The 24,342-nt window shown below is 38.1% G+C and overlaps 1 protein-coding gene across 5 annotated transcripts in view; it reads right to left on the bottom strand.

Moving 5' to 3' along the window:
• Positions 1 to 14,846, bottom strand: part of NUP107 (nucleoporin 107) — a 43,917-nt gene extending 29,071 nt beyond the window's left edge. Inside the window, exons 1-8 of one of the 5 annotated variants that reach the window (XM_036866892.1) lie at positions 14,721 to 14,846; positions 12,891 to 12,982; positions 12,297 to 12,383; positions 11,520 to 11,638; positions 8,211 to 8,355; positions 3,613 to 3,716; positions 1,098 to 1,225; positions 356 to 404 (exon numbers count right to left, since the gene is read on the bottom strand). In XM_036866892.1, the coding sequence (XP_036722787.1) occupies positions 356 to 404; positions 1,098 to 1,225; positions 3,613 to 3,716; positions 8,211 to 8,355; positions 11,520 to 11,638; positions 12,297 to 12,383; positions 12,891 to 12,982; positions 14,721 to 14,728 (732 nt within the window). In that variant the 5' untranslated portion in view covers positions 14,729 to 14,846. Of the gene's footprint in view, positions 1 to 355; positions 405 to 1,097; positions 1,226 to 3,612; positions 3,717 to 8,210; positions 8,356 to 11,519; positions 11,679 to 12,296; positions 12,387 to 12,890; positions 12,983 to 14,720 lie in introns of those variants that run through there. The other 4 variants (XM_036866891.1, XM_036866893.1, XM_036866894.1 and 1 more) reach the window with 4 other exon arrangements.
• Between the last annotated feature and the right edge of the window lie 9,496 nt (positions 14,847 to 24,342).

The raw sequence follows: 24,342 nt of genomic DNA, 5'->3' as shown, positions 1-24,342 counted from the left end.
TCTAGAACACTGTGGTTGACCTTCCCAAGGTTCAACTAAACATTTCAAAATGACATTCTCAACTTGATCTTCAAAAAAAACCCCACAAAACTGTGTGTGTATATATGTATAAAGATGCAGAGAAAAATGTCTGGTAGAATACGTACTAAATTGTTAGAACAGTGAGAGGGATAAAAGAGAACTTTAAAGTTTTACTCTATAATGTAGATCAATTTTGATTATTGTATCTTTTATTTACTTGTAAAATTTTTTAAATGAAGAAACTCTAGATGGAGGGTCAAAAATCAAATTCTACTACTAAAAATATTTGAATTTTTAAGCATTTATAAAGGAAAAAATTTAATATAAAACTTACAGTAATTACAAACATACTTTCATCTTCTAATGCAGACTGTATTCTGTCTCTGGGGAAAAATAACACAAAATGAAAAAGCCTTATTTCACATGAGTAAATGAAATCACCTTTTTAAGCTAGATACATGCAGAAACCTGCATTCCATCCACTGTAAACAAATGAGTTTCCAATTAACTTAGCCAACTTGTTTTTAAAAGCAAAAATCAAGTAGTAAATGCCTTCTGAATCTAATACTGACATCTGAACAAAAATGATATTTACTGAAGATACAAACTGCAAAGTCTTTAATGGCTACCTGCTAAAGCATACACTTTTCAATATGTTTTCACAGGGCCAAAATGAAAAAATATAATTTTCTCTCAAGATTTTCTCATTAGGATGAGAAAGTAACAGAATGAGAGCCCAAACCAAGGAGCATCTGAGAGAAGAAAAATTTGGTTAACTTCTCTCAAACTTCCACATTACATAAAGTGTATCTGTCAGTTCTTTTTCTTAATCTATCCTCTTCTAAATATTGCCATATTTTTAGCACTTTCCTTAAATCTTTACACGTATCCAATTTTTGGTAGCTACCGGCTTTATGATTAATATTCCCCTTTCCTCGTTAACTCACTTCTGACAACTAAGGCATTAGAAATGGTAAGTATCACAAAATGACAGAACCTATTTCCAAACACATCTTACTCTAACTTCCAAGTTAATCTGCCAGTTTATTTCTCTTTGAAGTCCTACACAACTTTACCTATACAAAGAAGCCAGCAGCCTCCACGTGACCATCTCCTGTTGAAGAAGCCAGAGCATACTGGCTGTTTTTGAAAACTTTTGAAGTCCAGGTGTTGCTCGGCTCACTATTTTACTCAGTATATTCACCTGAATTAAAAATACAAATGTAGTAAGGTTTTCTATAATTTTGAGTCACAACTTTGTATCTTCAAGTACATAGTGCTAAAACTAATTATATATATTTTATATATGTACCTATTTATATTATAAATTTTTCCTGTCTATTGTCTTTTTTAAATTGAGTGTAATATAACATTCCCACTAGAAATGGCCTTAATTTGAAGTAAGGTGTGTTTATGTGGGTATATATGTAAAAGTTTAACAGACTCTAGACTTCAGATTCAACAATAACAGCCATGAGTACGTTTTTCTCCTTGTACATCAACCCAGAAGATAAGCTAAATCTAACCTACACCCAACAAAATCATAACATGAACCAACAGAGCAGCAATGAAAATTAAAAGTAAGGTATCCTCAAATTTTATCTGAAAAATTTATACCATATAAAAAAATCAAGAAAAATATTTTCCTAAGACTGGTACCAAAACATTGTTGTTTCTAACCAAACCTTAACCAAAATCCCTCCTTGCTGTAAAACAGTAGTCCTTAGCCATTTGAGGACTTTTTGTGGAAGTCTAATGAAAGATACGGATGTTCCTCACAGAAACACACACCAAATTATTTAATAGGAGGTTTAAGGACCCAGGGTAAAAGAAACCTTTCTCAAAGGTTATGAATATTACCTCCTTATCAAAGGCAATTAAGAGACAGGATTGGTCTCATTCAGAAAATGAAGAATCACTACCAAAACAACAGGTTTCCCCACCCTTTAAAAAGTATTCACAAAGTAATGTTACTTCTGTCTTAAGGCCAGTGTTTAATAAAAGTATTATCTGTATTTCTCATTCCTTTAATAAATTCTCTATTGGAATCCTAACTCCAGTGATTCACTAGGTGATTATTATTGCTTTTGTTATTTAATGAAGCTACTGCTTTTATAATGGAACAATTCAGAAATTGGTTATTGAACTAATATTAAATGCTCAAAAAATATTGGCTATTACTATTATTTCAATTATTCTTGAATGCAATAGTTTCTTGAAGTCCTTTCATTTCCTTTAAAAGAGACTTAATTTTTTGAGCAGTTTTAGGTTCACAGCAAAACTAAGTAGGAAGTACAGCGAGTTCCCATTACTTTCTGCCCCCAAATACACACAACCTAACCCCCCACTATCAATATCCAGTACCAGAGTGGTACGTTTGTTACAGTCACTGAAGCTACATTGACATGTCATTACTACTGAAAGTCCATAGTTTACACAAGGGTTCACTCTTGGTGTTGTACATTCTATGGGTTTTGACAAATGTATAATGACATGTATCCCTCATAATAATATCACACAGAATAATGTCACTCCCCTAAAAATCCACTGTGCTCCACTTTCCATCCTTACCGCCCTTTGAACCCTGGCAACTGCTAATCTTTTTATTCTCTTTAAGTTTTCCCTTTTCCAGAGTATCGTATAGTTGCAATCACACCATATGTAGCCTTTGCATATTGGCTTCTTTCACTTAGTGATATGCATTTCGGGTTAATCCTCATCTCTTTATGGCTTGATAGCCCATTACTTTTAAGGGCTGTATAATATTCCACTGTCTGGATGAACCACAGTTGATTTACCCATTCACTTAGTGAAGGCATCTTGATTGCTTCCAAATGTAGGCTATTATGAATAAAGCTGCTACAAACATCTATGTGCAGGCTTTTGTGTGGACATATATTTTAAACTCTTTTGGGTAAATACCAAAGAGTATGAATGTTAGATTATATGGTAAGAGTATGTTTAGTTTTGTAAGAAACTGAGACACTGTCTTCCAAAGTGGCTGTACCATTTTCCATTCCCACCAGCAATGAATGAGAATTCTTGTTCTACACCCTTGCCAGCATTTCGTTTTGTTAGTGTTTTGGATTTTGGTCATTCTAACAGGCGTATAGTGGCATCTTGTTTTAATTTGCTATTCCCTAATGATATATGATGTGTTTTTTTTAATTTTTATTTTATATTGGAGTATAGTTGATTTACAATGCTGTGTTGACATATGATGTTAAGCATCTTTTCCCATACTTATTTGCCAGCTGTAGATCTTCTCTGGTGATGTGTCTGTTTACATGTTTTGTCCATTTCTCAGTTAGATTGTTCATTTTCTTACTGTTGAGTTTTAAGTTTTTTGTATATTTTGGGTTTTCCTTTTTCAAAGATGCAGAATCCTTTTGTCCTTAAAAGAAATATTATACGGACTCTCAAAGTGTAAAAAGCAGAGCTGCTCTGGCTGACCTCCTAACCATGCCACACTTGTCACTACACCCCAAGACATCCTCCTTAAATTTGGCATAGAAATTCACAAGTTGATGCTGTTCAAAAAAAACTTAAGAGTACTGAAGTCTGACCAGCAATGCAGTGAAATTAACTTACCTGACTAATACAAATGTTTTCATACTCTTCCACAAGGTCAAAAACTGTAGTTGAAGAGTGCTTCAAAAAAGACTGCAGGAAATCAGAAAACATACTCATGGATGCTAGAACACAATAAAAAGAAAAGGAACAGAAAGAGTTAAATGACATACTTCTAGGTAATTCTGTTTGTTTTAAAAACTTAGGGCTTCCTTGGTGGCGCAGTGGTTGAGAATCTGCCTGCCAATGCAGGGGACACGGGTTCGAGCCCTGGTCTGGGAGGATCCCACATGCCACGGAGCAGCTAGGCCCGTGAGCCACAACTACTGAGCCTGCGCGTCTGGAGCCTGTGCTCCGCAACAAGAGAGGCCGCGATAGTGAGAGGCCCGCGCACCGCGATGAAGAGTGGCCCCCGCTTGCCACAACTAGAGAAAGCCCTCGCACAGAAACGGAGACCCAACACAGCCATAAATAAATAAATAATTAAAAAAAAAAAAAAAAACTTAAAAACATAGCTACAGATCCTTTTTTTTAACTGCTGTATTTTTAAAAATATATAATTGTGGTAAAATACAGATAACAAAATTTACCATTTTAACCATTTTTAAGCGTACAGTTCAGTAGCAGTAAGTACATACACAGTGCTGTGTTACCATCATCACCATGGGACCACAGAACTCTGCATTTTGCAAAACTAAACTCAGGATAACCAAGGCAATCCTGAGAAAAAACAAAGCAGAAGGCATCACACTTCCTGATTTCAAACTACACTACAAAGCTATAGTATTCAAAACAGTACTGGCATAAAAATAGACACATAAACCAATGGAAAAGAATGGAGAGTCCAGAAATAAACTCCCACATATATGGTCAATTAATATTTGACAAGGGAGCCAAGAATGTTGAATGGGGAAAGGATAGTTTCTTTAATAAATGGTGCTGGAAAAACTGGATAACTGCATGCAGAAAAACAAACTCAGACCCCTATCTTAGACCACTCATAAAAATGAACTTGAAATGAATTAAAAACTTAAATAAGACCTGAAACTGTAAAATTCCTAGAAAAAAAATGTAGGGAAAAAGTTCCTTGACACTGGTCTTGGCAATACTTTTTGGATATGACACCAAAAGCACAAGCAATAAAAGCAAAAAATCAACAAGTGGGACTATATCAAACTAAAAGGCTCTATACAACTAAACAAACAATCAACAAAATGAAATGGCAACCTATGGAATGAGAGAAAATATTTGCAAACTATATATCTGATAAGAAGTTAACCTCCAAAATATATAAAGAATTCATAAAATTCAAAAACAAACAATCTGATTTAAAAATGGGCAGAGGAACTGAACAGACATTCCTCCAAAGACATATAAATGGCCAACAGGTACCTGAAAAGATGCTCAACATCGCTAATCATCAGGGAAATACAAATCAAAACTACAATGAGATATCACCTCACATCTGTTAGAATGGCTATCATCAATAACACAAGAAATAACAAGTGTTGGTGAAGATGTGGAGAAAAGGGAAAAGGGAACCTTTGTGCACTATTGATGATAATGTAAACTGGTTCAGCCACTATGGAAAACAGTATGGAGGTTCCTCAAAAAATTAAAAATAGAACTACCATATGATCCAGCAATACCACTTCCAGGTATATATTCAAAGGAAATGAAAACAGGCTTTCAAAAAGGTATCTGTACTTCCACACTTACTGCAGCATTATTCATAATAGCCAAGACAGGGAAAAAACCCAAGTGTCCATCACCGGATAAATGGATAAAGAAGTGGTATATATATACAACAGAATATTATTCAGCCATGAGAAAGAAAGCGATCCTGCTATTTGTGACAGGATAGACCCTGGATAGACCCTGAAGGCATTAAGTAAGATAAATCTGACAGAGAGAGACAAATACTGTACTATATCACTCATGAGGAATCTAAAAAAGCCAAACTCATAAAAACAGAGAGTGGAATGGTGGTTTCCAGGGGCTAGAGGGTGGGGGAATTGAGAGATGTTGGTTAAAGGGTACAAATATGCAGTTAGAAGATGAGTAAATTCTGGAAATCTAATGCACAGCATTGACTATAATCAATAAATCTGTATCACATAGTTGAAAGTTGCTAGGAGACTAGATCTTAAATATTCTCACCACAGAAATGATAATTATGTGATGTGAAAGTATGATGGAGGTGTTAGCTAACACTAATAATATGCAAGTGTATCAAAGCAATATGTTGTACACCTTAAATTTACAGAATGTTATGTCAATTATACCTCAAAAAAAAAAAGAAAAAAAAAATCCTAAAACTATAACTCCCCATTCTCCCCTTTCCCTAGACCTTGGCAACCATTATTCTACTTTCTATGTCTATGAGTTTGACTACTCTAGGTGCCTCACATATGTGGAATCATACAGTATTTGTCCCTATGCCACTGGTTTATTTCATTTAGCATAACGTCTTCAAAGTACATTCATGTTGTAGCATGTGTTTGAATTATATGCCACTGTAAGTATATACCACATTTTGTTTATCCTTCATCCATCAATGGACATTTGGGTTGCTTCTACCTTTTAGCCATTATGAATAATGGGGCTATAAATGAGGGAACACAAATCTCTTTAAAATCCTGTTTTCACTTCTTTTGGGTATACACCCAGAGGTAGAATTGCTAAATCATATGGTAACTCTATTTTTAATTTTTTGAGGAACCACCAGTTTACCATTTCACATTCCCACCAACAATGTACAAGAGCTCCAATTTCTCAACATCTGTGCCAACATTTGTTATTTTCTGTTTGTTTGGGGTTTTTCTGTTTTTGTGGGGTTTTTTGACAGTAGCTATCCTAATGGGTTCAGGTGGTGTCTCATGGTTTTGATTTGCTTTTCCTTAATGCAAATTATTACTTAATAATGCAACATTACTGATGTTGAGCAAATTTTCATGTGCTTATTGGCTACTTTTATATCTTCTTTGGAGAAATGTCTAAAAGTCCTCTGTCCATTTTCAATTGAGTTGTTTGTTTTCTGTTATTGTTGAGTTGTAGGAGTTCTTTCTACATACTGAATATTAATCTCTTATGAGATATATGATTTGCAAATATATTCTCCCACTCTGTGGGTTTCCTTTTCACTCTATTGTTCTTTTGACACATACTTTGATGTAGTCCAATTTATTTTGTCTTTTGTTACCTACAAGTCTTTTAAGATTCCAAAATGTATTATTCAGTAGTCTGTTGACCATTACTACAAAACCATGAGCCAAATTTTGAAACATCTGAATTGTATTTTAAGTACACCATAACAAAGTAGCTGAGAAAGTTATAATAGATACTAAAATGACATGTTTTACTCAGGGAAAATACATACACTCTACTACAATACTGTATAATATTTAAGGCCTCAGCCATGGTTCATACTAAAAATGAAATATTTTATAGATTAAGTACAAAGTACTTTTGAGTCACTCAATATCTGAGTAATTACAACTGGCAAATACTACAAAGAAGCAGTGGTCACCACAGTGTTAAGAGAAGGGCTCTGGCACTTCCCTGGTGATGCAGTGCTTAAGAATCCACCTGCCAGTGCAGGGGACACAGGTTCGAGCCCTGGTCCGGGAAGATCCCACATGCCACGGAGCAACTAAGCCCATGCGCCACGACTGAGCCTGCGCTCTAGAGCCCGCAAGCCACAACTACTGAGCCCACGTGCTGCAACTACTGAAGCCTGCGCGCCTAAAGCCCGTGCTCCACGACAAGAGAAGCCACCACAATGAGAAGCCCGCGCGCTGCAACAAAGAGTAGCCCCTGCTCGAAGTGACCAGAGAAACCTGCGCGCAGCAACGAAGACCCAACAGAGCCAAAAATAAATAAATAAATAAATACATAAATTTATCAGGAAAAAAAGAGAGAGAGAGAAGGGCTCTGGAATCAAACTGCTTAGTTTCAAATCCTGGTGCCATCACTTCCTAGCCAGGTGAGCTCAAACAGGTTAATCTTTTTGAGCCGCAGTTTCATTTCCCTGAAAATGGAAACAGTTACTGTATCTATTCAATGGACCATGAAAGGAGTCAGTGTTCACACAGTGGTTAGCATACTGACTAGCACTCATATATGTTAGCTTATAATGATAAAATGAAGAAGAACCTAGGTCATAATGTGCAGGTAGAGACACTAAAAGCAAATTTTTTTTCCAAAAGGGAATGGTAATAGCCAATGTAAAGTTAGAATAGTCACAGTACTATTTGAAGAAACAGCACTAGCATCCAGGCCAAATAAAACACGTCAACAATGTCAGATAAAAATTAAACCAAAAGAAAAAGAGAAGCTCTTTCAACAGCACAAATATGGAAAGAATAAAAATATTAGAGACTAGTCTAATAACCTAACATGCTACTACTTATACTGAAAGATTAAACGGCAAAATGCCGCTCCAGCTGAGAACTAACGTGAGGTTCTCAACCTTCTAGAGCTACTACATCAAATGTCGTAGCCATTACCATAACTAGTTGGCTTAACAAAAAATATTTTTTAATGATGTTCAGGAATAGGAGATAATTTCCTTGATCTTAGTAAAAGGACAAGCTACTGTGTTACAAACGAAGTTTTACCAGCTTCTCCAGGATCGTCCTCCCGTAACATAACAGCACTGAGAGTTACATCCTCTGTTACACTGTGGGGCTCTGTGTTTGTGAAGAGCCCTGCACGCTGTGATGAGAATGCAGCGGCCCAATTACTGTCATCCAGATTAGTTACCTGAAAAAATAACAGGAAGATACAGAAAAGTAACGCGGTTATTGCTGCTGAGTGAATAAAGGCTTTAATACTATTAAAATTTTTTAAAGACCATAGGTATGTGTTTTTCACTTTTAAAAGAGAGCCATGGGGCCATTTTATTAAGGAAATCATGGCTTTTTTTTTTGGCCATGCCATGAGGCATGTGGGATCTTAGTTCCCCGACCAGGGATTGAACCTGTGCCCCCTGCATTGGGAGCTCGGAGTCTTAACCATTGGACCGCCAAGGAAGTCCTGGTGGGTTTTTTTTTTTTTAAAAAAGGCAGTATATTCCTTCTTTTTTAAAATATCTATTTATTTATTTATTTATTTTTGGCTGCGCTGGGTCTTCCTTGCTGCGCACAGGCTTTCTCTAGTTGCGGCGAGCGGGGGCTACTCTTCATTGTGGTGTGTGGGCTTCTCATTGTGGTGGCTTCTTTTGCTGCAGAGCACAGGCTCTAGGCGCACAGGCTTCAGTAGTTGTGGCATGCGGGCTTAGTAGTTGTGGCTCGCGGGCTCAGTAGTTGTGGCTCGCAGGCTCTAGAGCGCAAGCTCAGTAGTTGTGGCGCACGGGCTTAGTTGCTCCACAGCATGTGGGATCTTCTGGGACCAGGGATCGAACCCATGTCCCCTGTACTGGCAGGCGGATTCTTAACCACTGCGCCACCAGGGAAGTTCCAGTCCCAGCTTTTTTGTTTTCTTTTTTGCACTACCCCATACTTTAAAATAAAAAGCCAATAAAGATTCCATTTTGTAATATTTAAGCTGATATTAATAAGTAAACTAATATCAGCTTTAGTCCTATTGCTCTAGGACTAGTTCAAATCAATTTTTTAATTTTGGGAAATAGTACAGGATGAATGACCCAGTTTCTACAACAAATAAATGGTAAAGAAAAAAAGAATGATGGAGGAACTTATAGATTAAAATACTTAAGAGACATACCAAGTAAATGCAATGCGTTGAGCTTGTTTGGATTCTGATTTGAACAAACCAACTTAAAAAGTCTGACACAACTGAAGAAGTATGAACACTTAATGAAATATGTATTGTAATGAAAAAAGTACACATAAAATGGCTATTTGAAATGATAAAGGACTTACTCTGTGTGTGTAGGGAGGGGTAAGACGTGTTAACAATATTGTACTTACGTTAAAGAAAGCATCCTTATGTCTCAGAGATACCTACTGAAGTATTTATGGATAAAATGGTATGAAATCTGGGAACTATAATGTGGGGGAAATGCTTGTGGGTGTAGATGAAACAAGATCAGCCATATGCTGATGACTGTTGAAAGTGGGCAATAAATACATGGAGGCTTACTCTACTATTGTATTTTTGGACATATTAAAAAATAGTAATAAAAATCTTTTTTAAATTTACCTTTACTTAAAATCCAGGCATGAGCAACAATAAAAATGTACCTTTAAATCAGTCTCCCCAAGGAAAAATGCTAAAGATGGGTGCTGGGGCCCTACATATTAGTGAGGTAGTAACTATGGGCTGAGGAGAGCTTAGCTTCAGCTACCGAAGACTGATTGATAGTTCACTCCCTTCTGGATACTCATCATCATTATTATAAAGATCAAACTGAAAACCTTACACAGCAGTGATATCTTGCATTCAGAAAAATACTTTGGTCCATAACCAAATCTTGGCAGGTAGACACATGGTAAAATCAACATAGCAAATACTGTACTTCCTTCAGGGCAATCTGTATATCTAAGACCACTTCTCACAGCTGATATCAAAATTGGCAAAACAGGGACTTCCCTGGTGGTCTAGTAGTAAAGAATCCGCCTTCCAATGCAGGGGATGCGGGTTTGATCCCGGTCAGGGAACTAAGATCCCACGTGCCACAGGGCAACTAAGCCCATGCACCACAACTATTGAGCTCTCGCGCCTCAACTAGAGAGCCCGCACGCCACCACTACAGAGCCCACGCACCCTGGAGCCCGCGCACCACAACTAGAGAGAGAAAACCCGCGCGCCGTAACAAAGAGACCACGTGCCATAAAGAAAAGATCCCGCATGCCTCAACGAAAATCCCGTGCGCCCCAATTAAGACCCGAAACAGCCAAAACAATAAGGAAAATAAATATTACAAAATAAAATAAAATAGGCAAAACAAATCAAGACAGTATCTTTGACTACAAAGTAATTTCCAAACATTTTGTAATAATCAGTACATATTTACTCTATCCTAGCCTTTAAAAGAGTAACAATTTTACTATTAATCTTGCAGTTCTGAAGCAGTAAATAATAAAACTCATCTTCTTTTGCTTAAACCCAGAAGCAGTCAATTCACTCATGTTTTTAAGAAGAATAAGAATAAACATTGCCAAAATAAACCAGTTTCATAAGCAAAGTAAAACTGTTCAATGACTAGATCACTGTTAGATATTAACAGTCTAAAAATTCATAAGACTGTAATAAATATTTCTAAGATCGATTTAACCTTCTAAGACAAGGAGAGGTTTAACATGCAAAACCTCTTTTTAATAAGCACAGAGCCAAATAAAGAGCCATTTTTATCTTGTTTTTGGAACTAAATGGGCCATAATACTCTACTACTCCAACAAAAGTCTTCCGTTTTCTTCTTCTCAGTTAGATACAATTCTTTCTTTTTCTATAGGGTATTTTAAGCACCTAGGTCAAGTCATTCTGTATCACAGTTTATAAGACATTTCTTTTGCTATTTTAACTATTGTATCACAGTGATTTCTAAAGAGTGTCTCATCTACTTCTCCCAAAATTTTCTCTTGTCTTTCCTTTAATGCTTTGTCCTTCTTCCTTATGACAGTCTTCATTGATTACTCCTGGCTTCCTTCTCTTCTATGCTTCTTGGGCTCAGCTTTTATACCAATAGCAACCAATCGGAATTGATTTATTCTGATCAGCAAACTGTCAGATTAACACATTTTGTCGGCAACTAACTGCCACTGGTGCCACAGCTTCCACCTATGACATGAGTATGTTTAAGGGTCTCAGTTTTCTGAAAGTCTTTCCAATCAAAAACTGATTTCAATTAACATAACCGGATTACTTTATGACAAATAAGACTTCAATTCTCATTAAAAGCTTTTTAGCTAAATATCTTACGTTAATAAAAAGGAAGAAAATTTCAGCCCCATCTTTCTACATACCATAGACAGATTTCCCAAGAACCCCGAAGACTGTGTAAGCCGAGGAGACCTCCCTCCAGTTCCAAGAATGCAGAAAACATCTGGCTGCCTTAGTAAGCTTCGGTTTGTTGGAGTAACTACTAGGAAGAGGTTAGTAAAAAGAATTCGAAATGCGTGAGCCTTGATCATGGAAGAAAACAAGCAAACAAACAATAAAGAATAATTTTCACTTTTCAATTATTTAGATTCTAACCAAATAAATACTTTCAATATTAACATTTCCATCATATGAAGATTCAACTTATTTTTCTAAATATGAACTTTTAGTACTACTGAGCCCACCAAGAAAAACTTTACTGCAAACAGAGATGCTTTCATTATAGCATAATTGAGCATAAAAAAAAGGGACACTAATGAGTCCATGAATTTGCCAAATTCTAATTTTATAAAGCATACTATAGTATAGAGGACATGGGCCCTGGAGTAAGCAGATTATGGTTCGAATTTTGGTTCCATTACTTACATACTTACCTAGCTATGTTATCTGCGTTAATCAACTTCTCTAAGTCTCACATTCGGTCTTGGCAAAATAGAGATAATACCTATGTCATAGTTAGTATGCATTTATGTAAAGAACAGTGACTTACACATGGTAAGAGTTCAACAAATAGTAACTGCAATCATTATTATTTGTTCTTAATTAAAGATAATTTATAAAATATAATATATATTACGGTATTAGTTGCTATTATTATTATCATTATTAAATGCTTTAAAAGCAAGAAAAAAAAATCTTACAAGGTTGTCGAAATGAGCTGGGAGTTCGGGGGATAACCTGGTCTCTTGGTGTAGTATTAGCAAAAATTTCATCTTGGGATGCCCGAACTACAGGAAAAGTTAAGAAAAGTTTTTCATGTAGAAAAGACACCATCAACCATATTTACACTATTCAAAATATGTGAATACATTTTTCAAGGGCAAGGTATTTTATGGCTACCATATTTTCTATGCAAAGAGTAAATAATTCCCTCTCCCCTTTAAATTCTCAGTTATCAGTCTTAGGTTGCTACACATTGAACTAAAAGTTGTTAGTCAGATTTCAAATAATAAAAAAAATCTAATCTCAGCAGAAGCTAACCACAGTATGATGGTTAGCAGTAAAATGGAACATCCTTATTTTCAGGGAAACATGAATCTCACTGAATTTCAGCATTATACTTACAAAAGAACACATCTGGGAAGTTAAAAAAAAAAAAAACTAACTAAAACTAATGTCCATAGCATTTTATTATTATAGCTAGTGTTTAATATCTCTCATAAAAAGAAAAGTCTATAATCCTGATTCTAAACATGTTGCAATTTTTATAATCATGCTTAAAATGCAAAGGATACTTAAAACTCTCTTCTGAGCGCTCTGTTTTCGTGCAGTCCGAGTCACCTCTGCCTCCCGGATCACAGGAGATGACATCTCTCCAAAGTCACTCCTAAAATGGCATAATCAAGCTCATGTGAATGAAATGAGAATGTAGCATTTGCAAAAAAACTTTATCATCATGATTGGACCAAAGGATCCTAAGTCAGCCAAGATGCAGATCATCCCAGTAGCCAAGTCTTTGATATTTTTGTTGATAATGCCCCTCTGGCTCCAAATCCTGCTTATCCCTCAAAGTCCTGCTCAAATTTTACCTGCACAAAGACTTCTTTGACTTTCTAATACTTGTTATTTTCTCCTGTGGAATTACTTTAACACGTGGAATCTAAATCTATATTATAACACTGTTTTAGATAACTGCTTCATGAAGGTAAACCTTTCCTCTTTGGATTGAGGTCCTTAAAATTGCAGGAACTCTTAAAAGAATCTTCTGTAGTTTCCAAAATACTTCAAACCATGGATACTACTATTCAAGCTGGTGACTTGGGAGGCTAAGTAAAAAAGAAATCTAGTAAATTGGAGAGAAATGATCCTTCAAGTTTTTTCTCCCCAGACTACACTAAGGGTGTCTCCTGTCTCAGCACTACTGTAGTCACCATGCCCTTGTCATTCTCTGCCCAAAGTCTAGAAAATAAATTGTGTGAATTAAGAGGCCTGTATCTTAAGACAAGAATCTAATATTCATTTCCTCTACTTGAAAATCTTCAGATATCTATCTCTAGCCTACAGAATCAAGTCCAAATTTCCTAGCATGGTTTTTACAATCTGACCCCAGCTTACCAGTTCAGCCTTATATTCAGCCACAAACATCACTCCATACAAACATACACTGCATATGACCATTCAGCTACGCTTTCATATCCTTACACCTTTGTACATGTTGCTTCTTTTACAGAGGCCTACATTTGCCCCCTTGGTCTACCTGGTGAATACTTACTCATCAAACAGCCTCCTGGAGTCTAGAGACACACAGATCCAGGTTGGCAACTTGGTTCTTCTACTTGTAAGCTTCCTAACTGACCAAGTTCCTTAACCTTTTTTAGCCCCAATGTTAGGTGTAAAAAGAGGATCATAGTAGCTATCCTGACAGGATTGTTAGAAAAATTAAATTAGCTAATAATATATTTAAAGCGTTTAAGTTACCAGTGTAGGCTACTGCTACTATTCAAACACCAACTAGAAAGTATTCTCCTTTGAGAGGTCTTCCTGATACCTCCCATGACAGGGAGACTTCATTGCTCCCCATTTCTTTTCCCACAGAGCAGTACAAAACACTTATCACTCCGTACTGCTCGGCTGTCTCCTCCACTACACATTCCCCCGAGGCCAAGAACCTTGAATAACTCATCTTTTACGCAGGTGCCTGGCATAGTGCCAGGGTCATAGAAAGAATTCAATAACTATCTGGTGCTGGAACCTGTAATCAGAAAGTCTGGGCTGAGATCCCTGTTCCATCACTGACTGGCTCTGTGATCTCGGGCAGGTCACTCAGCATCTCGAATGCCGGGCCACCTCCTACCTCGCCCACCCCAGGAGCGAAAAATGTTGCGCGAAAGTAAGTAGGTGGCAGAGCCGCCGTGGGAACCAGGAGATCATCATTAGCCGTAACCCTTCCCGACCCAAGCGGCCTTTCTTCCATCAGCTGCAGTCTCCCAGCCCGGAAAAGGAGTCCTAGGGTCAGCACCCGGGCCCTCGTCGGCTTCCTCTGGGAGTCGGGTTTCACCTGTTTCGTTCCTCCAGCACCCTGGAGGGACAAGTGTCCGGGATCGGCCGTCACCACCAAAACTGACCTGTCCATGGCTATAGCCTTCTCCCACCGAGAACCTTGAAAACTCAGTCCCAGCTTAGCCGCCGCGTTTCAGCCTTCCCGCTCTCCGGAAGTAAACCCTTTGATCCGGAAGCACGTCCTGGCTAAGCCGCTGTAGAAAAAAGAGGCGAGGGGCGGGAGGGGAGAAGAAACAACGTTCCCATTCGGAGCATGCGCAACTTCTTCCGCCTGCCGCCGCTTGTCCGGTCTGCGCAGGCGCAAAGGTGTGCCAGCGGTTGACGTCGCTGGGCAGGGCGGGGCAGGACCGGGGTGGGGAAGGGGGCGGGGCCTGACCGTTTCGCCTCGCTGTGCGGCCGCCACTTTGCTTGACTGGCATTTATGGGCGTGGTCCAGGCGCCGGGGTTATCCTGCTGGGATACTTGACGTATATTGATAGTCTAGAAAAATGTGAAGTCATTTCCTGGTATTTTCTGTCAGAAACAGCCTGGACCTGGAATTCTGACGTGCAATCTCTGCGCTACACCTCGGGGGTCCCTGTCTCTCTCTTACTGTACTCACCTTGTTTGAACTGTAGTGTAAACCTCCTACAGTTTTTGAAATTGTTTTCCATAATGGCTATTTGTTCTTTACTTGGTATTTTTCCCTATTAAGGAGAAAAGGATCACCTGTCTTAAAAAAGCATAAAAGATGTTGGTATTGCCCTCTATTTCAAAGTGCAGGATAGGCAAAAAGTATATTCTGGCCCTGAAGGAATCAGTCGAAGTTTTGCCTTAGGCATTTACATTCCACTCTAATCCTGGGAAATGTTCTAGGAAGGCTTCTTCATACCTAATTCCCGCTGAGACGACGTGGGGTTTTGAAGAAACGTGGCTTTGGGCTCCATCTAGGCTTGAAACCTCTGCGCTGCAGATTCCTCATCTGTAGAACAGAGGTAACGCCTTTATCGCAGAGTTGTTGGGAGGATTAAAACGAGATGTCAAATGTGCATTGCACATGGTAGTCATCGAAATGTTAATCTTCTTCTCCTCCAATAACTACTTGGGTCTCACCCTAGTGCTCTCTCATTTTTCCCATATCCTAATTTTCTTGTACAAAAGAACGCTTTTCTCTTATGGAAAATGAAATGTGGTCTTAATGGTTTTTGTCAGTGCCAGAGGCAGGTTTATTCAAAGTATGAGCCAGTGTTTCAGGTTCTTGCCATGTGTCCCCAGGCAAGTGAATGCCAATGCGTTTTATTCATGTAATGTACTTGAAGTGATTGACCATAAGGCACACAATAAAAGTGAAGAGCAGCTTTGGGCAAAGGATTAGCTCGGTGTTCAGTTCATATGCAAAGAGGGAACACTTGTTAAAAAGTGCACTGGGGTTCACTTTTGAAACACTCGATTAGTAGGCATAAACACCATACTGAAACTGCACAACTCGGATGGGATTCGAACCCAGCCAAAACTCAGACTTGGACTTGAACCCACTTTTAATTGAAATCCCACACCTGGTCTCAGGACTTAATGAAGCTCAGGGTCTTTATGTCTCGTTACAGAAAGAATTCAGTGAGAGACAAAGTGATAGGTAAGAAGTGGATTTATTTAGAGAGATACACATTCCACAGACAGAATGCAGTCCATCTCAAAAGGCGAGAGTGAGCCCCGAAATATGGGGTGGTTAGTTTATGACTGGGTAACTTCATAGACTAACAAGTGGGAGGATTATTCCAACTATTTTGGGGAAGGGACGGGGATTTCCAGGAACTGGGCCCCGGCCCACTTTTTGGCCTTTTATGGTCGTCCTGGAAACTGTCATGGCATCTGTGGGTGTGTCATTTAGATGCTAATGTATTACAATTACAATGAGTGTATAATGAGACTCAAGGTCTACTGGAAGTTGAATCTTATGCCATCTTGGACCTAGTTGGTTCTAACCAGTTTATGTCTTGTCCTCAATAGTTAGGCATTCTTTTAATGTGCCCTGCCCCCTTCCCTTCTGTTTCAGTTTTACGCCACTACATTTTGGGGTGGTTTGTTATGTAGCAATAGATAACTGGAACAAGTGGGATCAGACTATAACACTGTTTTATAATCTGCTTTTTCACTTAACAGTATGAACATTTTAATCATATCAAATATTTTTCATCTGCATCATTGTTAATTTAGCCAAATATTTTGAAAGAGGAAAATTTGTCTCTATTTACACTGACAATGCAACTTAACACAGTCTGACTTCAACCCTCACTGCTAAAATAAAACTGCTCCAAACAAGGTCACCAATGCTCTCTTTGTCAATAAAAGTTTGTTTTTCATCTCTCATCATCTTGGGTGCATTTGACACTGCAGACCACTCTCTTCTCTGCCACAGTCCTGTCCCTAGGTCTCATGACTTTCCTCATGAGCTTTTTTAAGTCTTCTCTGGCTTCTCTTGACTAGTTTCCTATGTGGGCTTTTGAAATCTGCCTTTCCCTTAAATGTTAATTCATTTTCTCCAGAATTCTGACCTAAGCTCTCTTTTCTTCAACTCTGCACTGTCCTCAGGCTTTTTTTTTTTTTTTTTTGAATTATTTATGTATTTATATTTGGCTGTGTTGGGTCTTCGTTTCTGTGCGAGGGCTTTCTCTAGTTGTGGCAAGCGGGAGCCACTCTTCATCGCGGTGCGCGGGCCTCTCACTATCGCGGCCTCTCTTGTTGAGGAGCACAGGCTCCAGACGCGCAGGCTCAGTAGTTGTGGCTCACGGGCCTAGTTGCTCCGCGGCATGTAGGATCTTCCCAGACCAGGGCTCGAACCCGCGTCCCCTGCATTGGCAGGCAGATTCTCAACCACTGCGCCACCAGGGAAGCCCTGTCCTCAGGCTTTAAACTACCAACTCTTTCCTCCCAGATTCCCAATCTATAGTTCTAGCCCATATCTTGCTTTTTGTATTCCAGACTCATACGTCCAATTGCTTACTGGGCATGTTCACTTTGAGGATACAGAGTATCTGAAATTTAACATGTTCTAATTCTAAAACAGCAGTTTTCTTCTTTGAGCTCAAAACACTGCAAACATGCTATTAAAATTTCATAATATTCTTTTTATCTAAAGAAGTAGAATTACAGTAAGATTAAGTAATTTACTTCAGGTCATGGGCTTGAACTAAATTGAATCACAAGCCAAAAGGATAGTAAATAACATGAATCATGAATTAAATACAAATACCAGATTTTGGGTGAACCAAAACCACATGTAGGTTTTAAGACCTAGCTTGGCTCAGGAGACAATATTGCCTGGTGGTTAAGAGCAATCTTGGAAATCAGGTTTCCCAGGTTTAAATCTCAGTTCTGCAGTTTATCAGCTATTTAACTATTCTAAACCTCACGTCTATATAAATGAAAATATTCTCTTAGGGTAATTGTGAGGACTAAATACAAAAATAGCAATAGAGCAAAGTGGTCAAAAGCTCAGACTTGAGAGTTGGATTGACTTGGGTTACATCCTAGCTCCACCACCGCATACCAGCTACATGACCTTCGGTGCAAGTGTGTGCCTCAGTTTATTCTTTTTGGGTGTAATAATAGTATGAAATCATAAAGTTGTTAGGAGGATTTAGTGAGTTAATATGTGTAAAGCCTTAGAATAGTACCAGGCATTATATGTGTGGCATATTATACATGTTCAAAAATTATCAGTTCATTTTGCAACATCAAACTTAAGACATAGAGAAAGAGACATTAGTAACATAGATTGAACTGAACTAATTCCAATCCTTTCTTTTTGCCTCTGATGCAGAAGCATTTTTCCCTGTTTATATAAAGATCTCAAAATAACTAATACTTTATATTGATAAATATAAATATAATTGCAAAGTCTCCTTTTGTTCTCCATATAAAGCAGTCCAGTGGTTATAATCCTGAAGAATCCTTTATTCAACCATTCACAAATAATTATCAAGTGTCAATTACGTACCAGGCACTGTGCTTGCAGCTGGGAGATATTGATTGGGGAAAAGGACATTTGCTGATTTAAAAAAAAAAAAAATCATGTAAACTTACCTATTCAAATATACATAATTGATCATAAACTTGGAATACATAAATATTTTAGATTACCATTATAGTCACCAAATACAATTTGGCATTTTTTTTTCCCCCCTTTGGTCGTGCTGTGGCTTGTGAGATCTTAATTCCCTGTGGAGTCCTAACCAATGGACCACCAGGGAATTCCCTGGCCATTATTTTCTTAAAATATTCTTACTTAAAACCTGTTATGAGGTAAAACTGTTAGATCTCGTAAATTGATATTAGGGCTTGATTGGCAATGTTTTATTCTTTTTTTTTCCATTTTGATGTCGACCAGCTCTTTTAGCTCTTTTATTTATTTATTTTAAAAAATTGTGATGACATATATATCACATAAAATTTACCATTTTAGCCATTTCCACGTGTGCAGTTCAGTGGCATTAAATACATTTCACATTATTGTGCTAGGAAATATTTTAGTCTTAAACATAGAAACCAAATTATAAACCAAAATAAATCCAAAATTATTTTTTATTTAATTTGGCTTCCTGCTCAAGATGCATCAGATCTTGGTAGTCAGAATAAAATGCTGACACACATTTAATGCACAAGTAGCAGTGATACTGTAAAGCAGTTATACATCAGTGATGGGAAGGAAAACAGAGCTTTGAATGGATTTTAGGGGGAATCTGCAAGATATGAGTTTGGTCCGGAGAGAACAGGGAGCAAAAATAGAAAAATGTTAAATTTCAAGAAGAAGCAGCTCATGAATCAGGGGAGTAAAAAAATATTTAAGTGTGGAGCGTAAACCGTGTGTGCCCTCGAAGATACAGATGTGTTATCGCAACCTCACATATAGGAGAAACGCTAATGGAAGGACTCCCTGAGACACTGATAGGAGTCTAGGAAAGGATGTGGTCATGGTGGTGATAGCAGGAAGCTATTGATTGAGTACATTATGTCTTTTCCGATATGACATTTTTTGCCGGGGGTGGGGTGGGGGTAGTATCTGGTTTGAAGGAAAATGCTTTACCTTGAGGTCAAATGGGGTCAAAGTTTAAATATGGAGCCTAGTTGACCCTTGTGTGTCTATCTTGCCTGTAAAGCAGAGAGTGTAGTGTAGCGTAGTGGGTAGGGTCTTGTCAGTTCATATTTGATGAGTTATTTCACCTCTTTACACTTCAGTTTCCTCTTCTGCAAAACTGAGATAAGAGTATTGTCCTCAGAAGTTTGTACGCGTGATTAAATATTATTTATGTAGCAATTTGAGAGGTGGCACAGAACACAAAGCCTCCTTGGGTTGAATCCTGGCTCCCCCACTTACTCAGTGGAGCCTTGAACAAACTACCTCTCTGCTTCTGTATAACATAAATGATAGTACTTACCTGAGAAATTTATCATGAGGATTAAATGAGTTTACACAGACAAATCACTTAGAACAGCGTTTGGTCTATAATAATCAATAAACATAGACTAATATTATAATGCACCACGTATAGTAAATATTTAGTATGTGTTTGCTCTTTTGTTCGGCTCCAAGAAGGCAGGGACCGTATCTGTTTTATTCATCTCTACCTTTTGTCACTTTGTAGGTGCTCAAATTTTTTTGAATGAGTGGGTCATTTCCAATCAATACAACTGCATTCAATTCCTCAACAAATATTGTAATAAGAATATCTACATTTATATAATCAGACTGAATTTATTTTCATTTATATTATATTCTATCATATATAGATACCTCACAGTACTCTATACCAGTTCAAAAGAGTTCTTTGTCATCTTAGTCTTGTGGAGCTTAAAAACAGGAAGAACTCTTGAATAATTTATGTGTTATAGCTTCTCCTCTTAATCCTTTCAAATTGTGTTCAATGTGAAGAGGAAAACAATGGTGAAATGTAAAACTTCATAATTTCAAGTTACTCTGTTATTGCTAAATTGTGATTTAAACAGTGATGTCTGGGAGATTTTTAACATGAAATCATAAATATGTTATTGCTTCTTAGAATTCTGACAGTAAGGGTGAGCTCAATACAGGTTTCACTGCAGCTTGTGCTTCTACTGTTGAAAGCATAGAGCAGTCAGTGACATTTTTAAGGTGGTAGTGAATTTGCTGACAAAAAGTTTGCCGGACAAATAAATCAATTGCAGTGACTATTTACAGACATCTCAGGCGTCATCAATAGTGAACATGATATTGGGGGCGATCAAAAAACTAAAATCGTTAATCCCTGTTGATACAGGACATGCTCCAGCTAAACTACGAAACTATTATTGCAGCTTCTGCATTTTGCTTTGCTGTTTTCGCATACTTCTCTGCTTGGCATAGAAATTCTGTAAATCAAATACGCACTCACATTCCTGATGAATGATTTCTTAGGGCCTTTGAGACAGCATTGCTTTGTTCTGTTTTCTCTAAATAGCATGATTTATACTCTATTTAGCTTTTAATATGAAAAGACGGTAGCTAGCATAAACCTTACCCCATAAATTCGACTGGCTAAAAAAAGTCACATTAAAAATTTTTTTCTTATAATGGTCTTACTTCTGACTGAGCCCTCATCCTCCCTGGTTTGGTGGGTTGAAGGCAGGAAATTCAACCTCACACATCACAGGGGTTCTTTCCTCTTCTCTAGGGTTTGCATAAGAATCCATGCGGTGGCTTCTATGGTGCTAAGAACACAGATAATGGCATTCAGCCTTCAGTCCACTTTACCAAATGCAGGTCATTGTCCAGATCTCTGTGTCTGACAGTCAGAAAGATGGGAGGCACGTGCTGCATACCCAGTGAGGTGGAAGAGGGTAGGGAGGGGTTAAAAGAACACAGCGGGGCTTCCCTGGTGGCGCAGTGGTTGAGAGTCTGCCTGCCAATGCGGGGGACACGGGTTCGAGCCCTGGTCTGGGAAGATCCCACATGCCGTGGAGCAACTGGGCCCGTGAGCCACAACTACTGAGCCTGTGCGTCTGGAGCTTGTGCTCCGCAACAAGAGAAGCCGTGATAGTGAGAGGCCCGCGCACCGCGATGAAGAGTGGCCCCCACTTGCCACAACTAGAGAAAGCCCACGCACAGAAACGAAGACCCAACACAGCCAAAAATAAATAAATAAATACATACATAATTAAAAAAAAAAAAGAGTAGCTGTAAAAGTTATCTTTAGGGATCCATTCAACCAACTTAAAAAAAAAAAATTAAAAAAAAAAAAAGAACACAGCGAAAACTAACACATCATTATCTAAATGAAAACCTTTTGAGAAACAATGTAACAAGTAATTTAAAAACTTGAATGGATCCCATATATGTACAATTATCTTTTTCTATAAGTAAATATCCTCTAATTAGATGATCTATGAAAATGTATGCTATGAATCTATTCTTTAACAACAACACAATTTTCAAGAGGTTATTTATTTATTGGCCATGCTGTGTGGCATGCGGAATCTTAGTTCCCCAACCAGGGATTGAACCCGTGTCCCCTGCATTGGGAGTGCAGAGTCTTAACCACTGGACCACCAGGAAGTCCAAGGGGTTATTTTAATGATTGAAAATGTAGTATATTTAGTTTGTAAATCAAGAGCAGGCATGGACTTTCAAAATACTTTGAGGATATTTTGAGCTACAAACATATTGACATATAAGAGCCAACTATGCAGGTTCTATAAATAGAAGAGCATTTAAAAGCATAAAATGATAAAATGTAAGTATTGGCAGTGCACTATAATGCCAAGAAAACCTGGGTCTGTCTTGAACACTGCCCTTGAAACTTGTTAGGAAGCTGGAGTCTGTGCCGCAAAAGGGCATTAGGTACGTCTGTGCTTAGAAATCTGTCCTGGCTTCCTATTTGCAATTTTTAAAAGATTGAGTTTAATCTTCAGGAAACTGCCTGCCATCCTTGGGGAGTCCTTCTGCTTCTTTGTCCTTCACAAGATCAACTGAAGTTCTTCAGCTGTGTAAGAAGACTGAATTTCAGGTAATAGAAGAAAGTTAAACTCCTTTTGCTTTTTGAATGATGACTTAATTTTTTCTGATTTAGCTATGAAGTTATGACTTAATTACTTAATTTTTTAAAAAATTATTTTTACTTAAAGATAGTATAAGAATGTTAGGGAAAAAGAAATAATTCAAAAGTCATCCATATTACTATGGCTAGGACAGTTATATTTATTATTGCACATTATCCCCCATATGTTGATATTCATATTTTACATATAGCAATGAGATTCATATAGCTTTTAAAATTTATATTCCAGAAACTGTTATTTACTTGACACTGACAATGAGGAATTCTCTATGCCTTTGAGATCCTGTTTTGTTTTCCCACAGCTGTATTTTTTTTTTTTTTTTCCCCTACCTACTCAGATCCCCCTAACTCTAACTTCCTCAACCCTCCCCTCCTCTAAAACCATGTTAACAACCTGGAATGTATTTTTCAGTACCTTTTCCAGGCTCATGTAACACACACACATGTAACACAATCCTTCCATGTATTTTGCTTTGTTCACTTTAAATACCTCATAGAAATCCCTCTAAATCAACCATTAAAAATCAAACTTGGGGACTTCACTGGTGGCGCAGTGGTTAAGAATCTGCCTGCCAATGCAGGGAACACAGGTTCAAGCCCTGGTCCGCAAAGATCCCACATACCACGGAGCAACTAAGCCTGTGCGCCACAACTGCTGAGCCTGCGCTCTAGAGCCTGTGAGCCACAACTACTGAGCCCACACACCGCAACTACTGAAGCCCGCGTGCCTAGAGCCCGTGCTCCACAACAAGAGAAGCCACCACAATGAGAAGCCCACGCACCCCAACGAAGAGTAGCCCCTGCTCACCGCAACTAGAGAAAGCCTGGGTATAGCAACGAAGACCCAACGCAGCCAAATATAATAAACAAATAAAATAAAATAAACTTTATAAAAAAAAAATCAACTTGAACTGCCCTCGTGGCGCAGTGGTTAAGAATCCTCCTGCCAATGCAGGGGACATGTGTTCAAGCCCTGGTCCGGGAAGATCCCACATGCCGCAGAGCAACTAAGCCTGTGCGCCACAACTACTGAGCCTGCACTCTAGAGCCTGTGAGACACAACTACTGAGCCCGTGTGCCACAACTACTGAAGCCCACGTGCCTAGAGCCCGTGCTCCGCAACAAGCCACTGCAGTGAGAAGCCCTTGCACTGCAACAAAGAGTAGCCCCTGCTTGCAGCAACAAAGACCCAATGCAGCCAAAAATAAATAAATAAATATATTAATTAAAAAAAAAAAATCAAACTCTTTTTTTTGGCTTGTAGGGTCTTAGTTCCCCGACCAGGGATTGAACTCTGGCCTTCTGCAGTGAGAGCGGCGAGTCAACCACTGGACTGCCAGGGAATCCCCTCAAACTCATTTTTAATGGCTGCATAATATTCTCTGTTATGAATGCATCATAATTAATTTAATCATTCTTTTGATGGTCATTCACCCTATTTCTGTTTTTCTACTACACTGTAGCAGTAAAGTACATATATATATACTTTTATTTCTTTGGTGTAGCTATCAGGAGTAGGATAGCTGGGTCAAATAAGCCTACTTTGACTTTCAATAGGTAATGGCAGATAGCAAATTAAAATTTTGCTTACCAAAGGCTCTACAAGGCACATTTCCATCAGCAATATATGACTCCTTTC

Source organism: Balaenoptera musculus, chromosome 10 (assembly GCF_009873245.2).
Source record: "Balaenoptera musculus isolate JJ_BM4_2016_0621 chromosome 10, mBalMus1.pri.v3, whole genome shotgun sequence".
Taxonomy (NCBI): domain Eukaryota; kingdom Metazoa; phylum Chordata; class Mammalia; order Artiodactyla; family Balaenopteridae; genus Balaenoptera; species Balaenoptera musculus.
The sequence above is the reverse complement of the archived record's forward strand: the minus strand, read 5'-3'. Positions and strand labels throughout refer to the sequence as shown.